Raw genomic sequence first — 11,043 nt, 5'->3', positions numbered from 1 at the left:
TTTTACACACAAGTGAACAAAGGCGTAGATGACCTATGCCTGACTGCATAGCAAGAATAGAAAGTGGAGAGATCTGGGCCAAAGGTGTAAAAGATACTTATACGGAGATGTGTAGATCAGTGTTGCGCAAAACTCGTCCGATTATGGGAAATGATAGAACGGATGAAAGCATCCCTTCCCAATCAAGTGTAAAGTACAGCGCCGTTATACCGTCAATGCCTAGACAATACATTTGCTGACTTCGTACCAACTATTCATCCATGTCATTGTATTTACGCCTTCGAGTCGGAACACTGCTCTTAGCCATACCAATAAATGAGATATACCCTGGCGATCAACGTTGCGCTTGCGGACTTGGCGGTCGGTCCACAAATCGGACGTTTGAGATACCCCGGATCCATACTTTGCGGTCCGCCATGCTCGAACAAAGATGACAAACCTACTTGTGCTTGGGTGATATCACCGTCTGAAATTTCAAACGCTCGTACTCGCGAATGTTCCTTGAGCGTACTATTTATGAGGACTGTCGGACCCTACAGTCTGGATGTAGTAAACCTAACGATCTCTTCCAACATCACTTACGTTCTACTCAAGTTATTCATCAACGATCGAACTCATCAAATCAGAACACATCACCAACAAGTAAAAAATGTCTAGCACGACCTCTTCAGCTGAGCCGTGGTCCTTGAAGGGCAAGACTGCCATCGTCACCGGAGGCTCCCGAGGTATCGGTAGCGGAATTGCCGTACACTTTGCCCGCAAGGGCTTGGAAAACCTCGCCATCACGTATGTGGCAAACAAGGCCGCTGCCGATAGTACTCTCGCGCAATGTCGAGAACTGGGTGTCATGAATGCCGTGGCCATCAAAGCGGACTCAACAGATCCCACAATCGCCCCAAAGATCATCAAGGACGCCTTGAACGGACTGAAGGTTACGACTATTGATATTCTGGTCAACAATGCGATTCTCGCCGACATCACCAACACCTCGGACGTCAAGACGCTCCAGGCCAAGGACTTCAACGACATCATGGTCGCAAACGTCTACACTCCCGTCAGCCTGACGACTGCTTTCATGGAGCACGCCCCCAAGTATGGTGGTCGCGTCATCAATATCTCCAGTATTGCCGGCAGAGTGGGCAACCCGAGCCCGATCATGACATACGGAGCCACGAAAGCCGCGCTCGACAGCTTCACGAGGTCTTTTGCAGACACTTTTGCCGCAGAGAAGGGAATCACTTTCAACAGCGTCGCAGTTGGGCCCACGGAGACTGATGCGCTCGCTAAGGCGAGGGAACTGCATGCGGAGTTCATTGACAAGCAGATCGAGTATATGACTGTGGGTCCACGTCTTGGGAACACTGACGATATCGCCTATATTGTGGGGTTCCTTGCGAGTGAGGAGGGACGTTGGGTCAACGGAGCAGCTGTTAGCGCAAACGGTGGGCATCGCCAAACTCTTGCGCATTTTGGCTGATTTTACGGCGCAATTTGTCGGATCACCTGTATAGACGTTTCCGATAGAGAGTGTGGATGAACCACATTACATGTACTGATTTTACTTACGAATGATACTCGCTTGACATCCACGCCTACTTCCTTACCCCATGATACTCTCACCAGAAGCCTTTGTTCTCTGTCAGTATATCATCATTCTGACACAGAAAGTCAAAAAAAAGTCGCATTTCAATCATTGGAGGGGTCGCCGCGACCGGTGATCTGACGGCAACAGCCATTCACAAATAAAGGTATGAGAAGAAGCCACAAAGCCGTTCAAATTATAAGTTATGTCTTCAAGCCCAGCTCTTCGAACATTGTGTACTGAATTTATGGGAGAGACTGAGTTCTCACACTATTACCTTAGTAGTCAATCACATGCAATTGGAAGTCTAACCTTCATACCCCGTCAGCGCTGTTCCCACTCGAAAATGTACTTAGCATATTTTAGCTCACTCCACATTCGCATTGTGCATCGCACCAAATACGGCGACTTCCGGGCTGCTCCCGCTCCCGACATCCGAAACGGCAGCCCGGGTATCCGAGTATGGTAGTTCTCCGTATACCTCTTAGTCCTCGTCTGGAGGGCTCGCTTCATTTTTCGATTTCGATAGTTTCTTTATTCGGCTCTTCTTTAGATCGTATGCCACCTTAATTATTGGCAGTTGATTTTGGTTTTGAACATGGTGTCCCAAGACCACGAGTCAACTTCATCCAACATGCAACCTCCTCCAAGAAAGCTTGTCAATGTTGATCAGATCATCGAAAATGCCACACTCGCAGAGAAGGTCTCGCTCCTTGCCGGTGAGGATCCTCAATAAGGAAGCACAGCCAGTCAAGTCCCTAGTACTAACAGCTCATGGGTAAAGGCTCCGACTTTTGGCACTCCACCCCTCTTCCGCAGCACAACGTCCCGGCCATCAAATGCACCGATGGACCCAATGGCGTCAGAGGCTCACGATTCTTCAACCCAGTGCCCGCGCTTTGCATCCCTTGTGGAAGTGGTCTAGGAGCAACGTGGAACCCTGAGTTGATCGAGCAGGCCGGCCAGCTGCTTTCCAAAGAATGCGACGCTAAAGGTGCCCATGTCTGGCTCGGCCCAACGGTCAATATCATTCGCTCTCCGCTAAACGGTCGTGGGTTCGAGTCTTTCTCCGAGGATCCGCACCTGAGTGGGATGCTTGCAGCTGCCATCATCAGGGGTGTCCAATCCCGAGGGACTCTGGCAGCTCTGAAGCACTTTGTGGCTAATGATCAAGAGACCGAAAAGATGTCCCTCGACGTGCGCATGTCTGACAGAGCACTACGAGAAGTCTATCTCTTACCTTTCCAAATCGCTCTGAGAGATAGCAACCCCAGAGTAGTGATGTCTTCTTACAACAAAATTGACGGCCTACATGTTTCTGAGAACCCTATGATTCTCCGAGATATTTTGCGGAAAGAGTGGGGGTTTGATGGTCTCATTATGAGTGACTGGTAATCCTCGTCCCTTTTCTTTTCACAGTGTATCGGCTAATACGTGCAGGTACGGCACGTACTCTTGTGAGGCAGCGCTCAACGCTGGCGTTGACATCGAAATGCCCGGCCCTAGTCGTTACAGAGAAAAAGAAGCCCTCGCCGCAGTCTTCTCCGGCAAAGTTCACCAACACACCATAGACGAGCGAGCGCGAAAGGTCCTGCAGTTCGTAAATGACGCGGCTTCAGCTCGTGTTGAGAAGGAAGAGAACATGCGGGATGTTCCTGAAGACAGGTCCCTCAACCGCCGTTTGGCAGGCGAGAGTATTGTGTTGCTGAAAAACTCTGCCAATCTCTTGCCATTATCACCCGAAGACTGCGATGAAGTGGCCATCATAGGGCCAAATGCTGAGCTCGCAGCTGCTTGTGGAGGCGGCAGCGCAAGTCTTCGACCATACTACACCAGTTCCGTGCTCAAAGGCATACGGGACTCTCTACCTCCTACAGCTAGAGTACATCATGAGCCGGGTGTATACGGACATATCTTATTGCCACCTTTCACAGAGGACAGTGTGTGCAATGATGAAGGACGGCGAGGTGTGACGATTGAATTGTTCAACGAACCACATACCACCAAGCAGCGGACAGCATTTGATCGTGTAACGATACCGGACACCACCTATCAACTCATGGACTACGAGCATCCCCAAAAGGAGGAAACGTTTTTCATGTCCATGCGTGCCAGTTTCGTTCCAGAACACACTGGCACGTACGAATTCGGCTTGGCGACTTACGGCATTGGTGACCTATTCATCAATGATGAGCTCGTCATTGACAACTCAACAGATCAGACGCCGGGAGGCATGTTCTTCGGCAAGGGCTCAGCCGAAAAGCGAGCAACGTATGAGATGACAGCTGGGAAGGGGTACCACCTACGCGTTGAGGCCGGCAGTGCGATCACATCGAAGGTGAAGGGCGGCTCACTGTTAGCGATCCCGGGCGGTGCTTGCCGGTTGGGTGGTTGCCGTAAGATTGCTCCTGAGGAGGGCATCCAGAGAGCCGTCGAACTGGCAAAGAGATGCAAGTACACTTTTGTGGTTGCCGGACTAAACGTAAGAAATCCTCTATAACTGTTACGTCCCAGAAAGCTGACAATAATTCCTCTAGGCGGACTTGGAAAAAGAGGGCAAAGACAGAGACACGATGAACATGCCGCCACAAGTAGATAACCTCATCGCAGCTGTTCTAGAGGCGCAACCGAACACCATCGTGATCACTCAAGCCGGAAATCCAATCAGCCTGCCTTGGAGGCATAGCGCCAGCACGATGGTTCACAGCTGGTACGGCGGCAATGAGGCGGGCAACGCCGTAGCGGACGTTATCTTTGGACGCATCAACCCCAGCGGCAAACTGCCTATGACCTTCCCTGCTCAGCTAGAAGACAATCCTGCGTACCTTGCATTCGGCAGCGACAATGGAAAGGTCTACTACTCTGAAGACATCTTTGTTGGGTACCGCTGGTACGAAGCGAGAAAGATGGAGGTCGCATTCCCGTTTGGGTAAGTTGACTCGCTTGTATTAGATCGGAAGCCTGCAAGCTGACATTCTCCCAGCCATGGTCTGAGTTACACTACCTTCCAAGTCTCGGAGATGCAGGTTTCGTCTTCCAGAGTTCACATCAGCATAGCAAATACCGGGCGGATGGCAGGCGCAGAAGTTGTCCGCCTGTACATCAGCTACTCGACTACGTCGCCCAAGTCAAGATTTTCGCGTCCCGTCCGCTCACTTATGGGATTCGAGAAAGTCTTCTTGCAGCCAGGAGAGAAAAGAAGAGTCTCAATTCCCATCGATAGATATAGCACCGCTGTCTGGGATGAGAAGAGGAACAGTTGGTGTTGTGAAAGAGGCCGATATACTGCTTCAATTGTTGCCGGAGGTACAATTCTGGATGGCTCCTTTGAGCTTGAGAGGGACATGTTCTGGAATGGACTGTGAGGAAGTATGCCCCGTGGTCTGGTGTGATCGGTCTTATCCGGATGTACAGATACCTGGTATCCGCTGCTCTATCTAGACTTCAGACATAATCCATGCATGACTCCAGCAAGTAGCTAAGGACGTGGTGCACTTAGTGATTACTACATAAAGCTCACTGTTGAGGTCGCTGAACATGACGGCAAGATACGATAGGGACGAAGGCATTGTGCATTCGTGATTTGAGATCTGAGATCGGTGCTACCAAGGATCAAAAGCAACCAGAATCAGCCATATTCCAGTCGTTTTGGAGCGGCATGAAGGTATCCAGGAACAAGTCTGGTTGGCATTCCCCGTAATTCGGCTCAAAACCCAGAGTCATTGATACATCATACGGCGCCGCACTTGTACCAAAGCCAGCTTCTGAAAAGCCAAAAGCGTTGGCCGTCATATCTTGAGGCATCGGCATGTGTGGCTGCGGGCCATTCTCCTTTGACATATCGGTCATCAGGAACTGCTGAGGTGTGACACCATCTGCGCCCGTCCCTAATGCTGGCGCGTCTGACCGGTACTCTTCCCTGTCCTCTTCGCCGTCTTGTTGGAACTTGAGTTTCCGAATCTCGTCTGTCACGCTGTATTTCGAATAGACCTCAATTACCGAGCCTTGCGTACCTCTCTGTACACCAGGTTGTTGAGCGCCGGTCGCCTCGGTGTCTGATCCTGGCTGCTCGGCCTCCCAATTGGACCTGAGAGGGCTAGAGTCCCCAGAGTCGCGCTCCGCATCGTGTATGAGGTCCGCTATCCCACCTCGTAAAAGCTTGGTAGTAGGGTATATCTCAGCTGGCGTCTCTAGTATATCTGAGCAGGCCTTCAGCTTGGATATCAAGATATCCTTGGGCAAGTTGGCGAACTGGCTTGATCCAAGTCGCGATATGACACGGGCAGAATGGAAAGTACACATCACCAAGGCTGGATCTGTGATGAATATGTCATTCCCCATGTCGTTTACTGTCGCCATAATATTCGCAACAGCAAGCGCATGTTGGAGACACTTGTCTCTACAGAAGGAGACCAAATCTTGAGGTAGAGTTTGTAGCTCTTCCACAGGGAGGCCTTCCCGAAAGCCCGGTATTGTAAACCTGTACATATCGCATTGGCACTGATGCCACCATGTATGGAACATGACGAAAGGGGTGCGCTGTGGGGTGTAGACTCGGAGAAAGAGGTTCTTTTTGTCAAATGCGAATTGCGGCGGTAGTGATCGACGCAGCGCGTCGAGTTCGTCCACAAGTCCTTTGAGGAGTGAAACACATTCAACCAAGGGCTTCCGATGATGTGTGATCGTATGCGATAGTCTAGATAGACTGGTTAGCCTGGGGCTCTGGTATATCTATAAGGTAGCAAGAACGTCTTGATACTGTACCTTTGTATCCGATCTCGAATGTCGAGGACTCGGATATTGTAAGCCATCAGACCTAGCTCCAAAGAGCATTGATTTTCTGGAGGCTTCAGGGGCTCTGTCATTACAGGAATATCTAGAGTAAAAGATCGCTCGTGGCAGGGGAGTTGGAGATGTATTGTTTCCTTTGGACACCCGGTGAATTCTGTTCTGCCGCTAGAGTAAAGCGTCTCCATGGTATAGATCCCCCACATGAGACGCCGGCGACGCTCTTGGGTAAGGAAGCTCAGGCGGCCATCCTCGTAGTTGAGTCGCATCATAAATGCTAGTCTTGCTGCAAGGCAAGCAGATACTAGCATTTTACTGAATCGACGAGCGATGATGTGGTCCAGTGTGGTGAGCATGAGTGCCTCAATATCCGACATGGAAGGCTCACTGAGCCGCATAAGGAGCTGCACCTCCGACTCTTGGATCCATCTAGTCGCTTGCTGGAGACGGATACTGTCCCCCGATGCGATATAGCGCGCTGTAAGACCACACATTGCCTTCAGGAGGCGTGGGTTGTATGTGTCCTGTGCCCAACTTTGACAGAAGGTTGCCTTATGGATGAAGCCATAGCAGGGTATTGGATAGACAAAGTCGAAGAAAGCATCGATGTGCTGCTTGATGATCGTCTTGTTCGAGTTCAACTCACTACATAACAGAATATTATTCAGTAAACTTCAGCGCACAGGTAGTTGCTAGTCTTGCAAGAGACTCAACTTACAGCCCAAGTGACGAGGCCGGTAAGTGCGCAACGGAGGAATCTCGATTCATAGACGAAGTTCTATTTTCCATGCTGTTTTCCGAACCACCACGCACTGTAGCGGGCGGTTGGTGTCGGAGATCCGAGTTTGGATTTCTGGATGATGAAGACTTAGACACGTCTGGATACTGGCAGTCCACGCCCCGATGAGAGCATCGCCGACATGAGGGATGCGTGCCGCAGCACTTTGTCTTCTTGTCACGACATTGTATGCAAGCAGTACGCACGCGACGCTTCTCCAGCCTCAGATGGCTTGGATCACTGCTGCTGGGAGTGGAAGAATTTGCAGCATCCGGCAACTGATCAGGTGCTGCAAAGGAGCAGTGGAACTTGAGCCGACGACAGTTTTCGCATCCTCCAGGTTCGCCGTCACATCGGACCTATCGGCTACGGGTTAGGAGACCCTCTTCCCGAAGGACCGCGGCAGTGAGACTTCGGGTGCAACTTGACCGCGACTTACCTTGCGGTTCCGGCACTGGAAACATATCTGCAACCCTTTTCGGGGCCGACCCGAAGCGCGATATGGATTAGGCGTCTCCATGTTTGAGTCTTACCCGCAGTATTTTCTGATCAAAAGAGTGAAGATGCATAAGGTCGGGGGACGGGGTGGGAAGTCGGGGGAAGAAGAGATGACATGTCTTCCGCCCGAGTTCCGCGTTGATTTTGACTTTCTCGCCTCCGCCCGAGTTCCGGGCCCCGGGGGCCACCCTAGTCGAACGCCAAAATCCCAAGCGGGTGGTCACCGGATTCCTCACCCGCAAAAGATTTTCGTTCTGGACTCTCTGCTGGTACGCTGGATCGCTCCGTCGCAGCGTGGCTTTCTCCATTCCTCCACTCACCTCCAGGAATTCATCCCTAGCGCCGTGAATGGCTTGCTTCCCCAGTGGGTTCCCCAAGTTGGGGAAACCTCCTCCGCCATGTGTTGGTTCGTCTTGTGCGTCTGATCGGACGACTCTATTGCCAGTGAAAGGGGTGACTAGCTCAGATCAACGGGGAGTCCTGGCTCCACTCGACAGGGAACGACGTAGTAACGTAATAACCACGAGGCGTAGAGTTTGATTCTTTCAACGCGTCTGAATACATAAAGAGCGGGCAGAGAATGCATCGCCGAATTTATCCCAAGCACCCGGTCACTTGAGGCAAGGAGCTGAGGCTATTCGAACAGTCGCATAGAGAACTCTAAAGTCACCCTTCCGTGATGGCGCCCAATCGAATCCTTAAACACTTCAATGGCACCCTAGCTGCGGCCTTTACGGTAATCGCCGTCTCGACCTTCAACTATGGCTTCGACAATGCCGGCTACTCAACAACCCAGGCGATGGACGCGTTCCAGCGCCAGTTCGGCGACCAGAACCCCACGACTGGAAAGTGGAAGCTTCCCACCGGGTGGCTCGCCCTCTTCAACAGTCTCAACTACATCGGCTTCGCGGCCGGCGTCATCATCGGTAGTCTCGTCAGTGCTCGCTGGGGTCGCCGGTGGTGCATGTTTGGAATGAGTGCGTGGGCTGTAATCCCTGCAACAATCGCGATTACTTCAAGCACCCGAGAGCAGATCATGGCCGCCCGCATTCTCAACTGTAAGTCTGATCTGGCACTGTTTTCCAGCTACCAACGCTGACTTGAACAAAAAGACATCTACGTTGGCATGGAACTCGCTGTGGTTCCGGTGTATCAGTCTGAGATTGTTCCTTCAGAGATTCGTGGATTTGCAGTCGGCTCTTACCAATTTAGTCTGATGGTAAGCTTTCTATATCTGGTCAACGTATCAAGGAAACAGGCTGGATCAACTAACATACTGCTGTATAGTTTGGTACTCTGATTGTCAACTCTATCTGCCGAGGGACTAGCACCCTTGACGGCAATGCATCTTGGCGGATCCCAATGGGCTTGTTCTACGTTATTCCTGTCATAGTCATGGGCCTGATCTTCTTCATCCCCGAGGTAAGCTTGTTCCGACCACAACTCTCCCATGCGACACACTTCACTTGCTAACTTCCGTTCAAGTCACCTCGCTGGCTGTTGACCCAGGACAGAGTCGAAGAAGCCCAAATTTCTTTAAGGAAACTCCGAGCCGGTACCATCCCCGACTCCGAGATCGATGAACAGTTCGCCGCCCTCCAGTACGCATTGAAACAGGAAGTCGAACAAGGGAACTATATGGAGCTCTTCAAGGGTGTCAACTTGAAGAGAACCGGTATCGTGATGGCCATGAATTTCTTCCAGCAAGCTACCGGGCAGGCTTTTGCTTCTACCTACGGTGCAATCTTCATCAAGGACATCGGCACGGTTAACCCCTTTACCATGACTATCATTAACGCCGTCGTGAACCTTTGCATGGTCTTCGTCGGACTGTATCTGAATGATCGCGTAGGACGTCGGTATGTAAATTTCAACTGCAGATCGCATCTGTCGTACCTTCTCGGCCATGTATGTACTAACCTCACAACCCAATAGACCTCTTCTCTTGATCGGCGCAGTCTGGCAATTTGCCGCCATTGTGACCATGGGCTCCCTGGGTACAGTGGCCGACCCATCATTCGCCGTCAAGACGAGCATCGTGGCTATGCTGACAATCTTTGCCGCCGGCTACGTCTTTGCATGGGCGCCTCTCAACTACGTTGTCACCACCGAGATTCCGGCCCTCCGGCTGCGTGACGCCTCCCAACGAACGGCGTCAATGGTCAACGTCTTGGCCAACTTCCTCGTCAACTTTAGCATCCCGTACCTTCTCTACACTCCAGGCGCAGGGTTAGGTTCGAAAGTCGGTTTCATCTTTGCGGGAATCCTGGTGTTGGCGCTTGTCTTTACGTGGTTCTGCATCCCCGAATGCAAGGGCAAGTCTCTCGAACAGATCGACCGGATGTTCAACGAAGGGGTCCCGCTGCGCAAATTCGGCAAGTACAAGGCGGAGGACATGTTTCAGGCTTCGCCCGAGGACGGTGAAAAGGCCGGGGTCGTTGTGACCGCAAGGCACACGGAGAAGGCGTAACGCGGAAGGCCTATGGTGTTATACACAACGGTCACTAGATAGTATCAGTTCATAGATCGAGAGCGAAACTCAGGGGTCAACATATGGCACGTTGCAAAATCTCAATGTTTCCCAAAGTTGTGCTGTGCCGGCCCCTTCATCAACCGATGAGAGGCTCAGCTCCTGTGTAGGGAGTACTCTCCGTTACTATTCGAGAACTGCGTCTGGTCAGCATCCTAATTTGGTAGCAGAATGTGGTTGAACATGGCCACAGAACGGCTAGGTTGTTTCATTGTGTGGCCTCATTAACCTCTTTGAGATACGTTTCGACTTTTCTATCCTCGAGGATTACCAGCGGAGTTCACCCCAGAGTCCTGTTGGTTCGGTCCACGCGGAGTGACCTGCCCGTTGCGGTCCAGCCCGAGGCGGCCCGGCACGGCGGTAAGAACTCATTTCTATTGACTGCATTCAAAACGTGGTTACATCGGCATGGCCGATGCCAGGATCGCGCTCAGCTCGTTTCGAAACCACTATCCTGGGTCTGTTGGTTGGGGTAGATAAGCATATGGTACTAAGTTAATGAACTAGATTCGTTCGTTCCTGGCTCCTCAAAGACCCCTGATCCAACCTGCTACCAACAACATGATGCCAGTGTACTTCAAACAACCCCTGCATTCAGAATCGGCCGCTACATCTCAATCTAGTTGATGATCCAATCAACGTCCACTTCGATTGCTCAACATTGCCTCACAATGCCAAGATCACAGCCTTCACGCCAGGCACCTGCGATGAATCTGCCTCGTCGGGTCATATCCATTGGCGCAAAATACCAGGTTTTGGCGATAGAATTTTATCCCTGGGCCTACTAATAGTGGCAATCAGAGGGGAATGGGCGTTGAGTCTCTCTTCCTCTTCGTAAGTATAAAGGCCTCTCGATAACTCATCTTG

At 51.3% G+C, this 11,043-nt stretch overlaps 5 protein-coding genes across 5 annotated transcripts; 4 read left to right on the top strand and 1 right to left on the bottom strand.

Moving 5' to 3' along the window:
• Positions 1 to 159: 159 nt before the first annotated feature.
• Positions 160 to 1,553, top strand: BDZ83DRAFT_609973 (uncharacterized protein). Its single transcript, XM_060507567.1, has one exon. The coding sequence runs from the start codon at positions 650 to 652 to the stop codon at positions 1,475 to 1,477; it is 828 nt and encodes a 275-aa protein (XP_060368405.1). The 5' UTR covers positions 160 to 649; the 3' UTR covers positions 1,478 to 1,553.
• A 663-nt stretch (positions 1,554 to 2,216) lies between these two features.
• BDZ83DRAFT_717208 (glycoside hydrolase superfamily) lies at positions 2,217 to 4,515 on the top strand (the record flags this gene model as incomplete). The annotated part of the gene is made up of 4 exons (XM_060511921.1): positions 2,217 to 2,301; positions 2,367 to 2,973; positions 3,023 to 4,064; positions 4,120 to 4,515. 4 exons carry the CDS (start codon positions 2,217 to 2,219, stop codon positions 4,513 to 4,515), a joined length of 2,130 nt encoding a protein of 709 aa, XP_060368404.1.
• A 49-nt stretch (positions 4,516 to 4,564) lies between these two features.
• BDZ83DRAFT_141585 (fibronectin type III-like domain-containing protein) lies at positions 4,565 to 5,070 on the top strand. The gene has a single exon (XM_060501282.1). It carries the CDS (start codon positions 4,603 to 4,605, stop codon positions 4,945 to 4,947), a length of 345 nt encoding a protein of 114 aa, XP_060368403.1. The 5' UTR covers positions 4,565 to 4,602; the 3' UTR covers positions 4,948 to 5,070.
• On the bottom strand, positions 5,071 to 7,742 carry BDZ83DRAFT_728223 (uncharacterized protein). The gene is made up of 4 exons (XM_060512801.1): positions 7,588 to 7,742; positions 7,089 to 7,507; positions 6,347 to 7,015; positions 5,071 to 6,278 (listed from the first exon to the last, which is right to left on the bottom strand). The coding sequence occupies exons 1-4, from the start codon at positions 7,666 to 7,668 to the stop codon at positions 5,195 to 5,197; spliced, it is 2,253 nt and encodes a 750-aa protein (XP_060368402.1). The 5' UTR covers positions 7,669 to 7,742; the 3' UTR covers positions 5,071 to 5,194.
• A 145-nt stretch (positions 7,743 to 7,887) lies between these two features.
• Positions 7,888 to 10,211, top strand: BDZ83DRAFT_665102 (sugar transporter). Its single transcript, XM_060511086.1, has 5 exons — positions 7,888 to 8,704; positions 8,759 to 8,865; positions 8,934 to 9,068; positions 9,132 to 9,505; positions 9,582 to 10,211. Exons 1-5 carry the CDS (start codon positions 8,326 to 8,328, stop codon positions 10,114 to 10,116), a joined length of 1,530 nt encoding a protein of 509 aa, XP_060368401.1. The 5' UTR covers positions 7,888 to 8,325; the 3' UTR covers positions 10,117 to 10,211.
• The last annotated feature ends 832 nt before the right edge of the window (positions 10,212 to 11,043 follow it).

The sequence above is a fragment of the Colletotrichum acutatum genome (assembly GCF_030867785.1).
Source record: "Colletotrichum acutatum strain CBS 112980 chromosome Unknown BDZ83scaffold_18, whole genome shotgun sequence".
NCBI lineage: Eukaryota > Fungi > Ascomycota > Sordariomycetes > Glomerellales > Glomerellaceae > Colletotrichum > Colletotrichum acutatum.
Note: the sequence above shows the minus strand (reverse complement) of the source record. Positions and strands in the feature narration are given on the sequence as shown.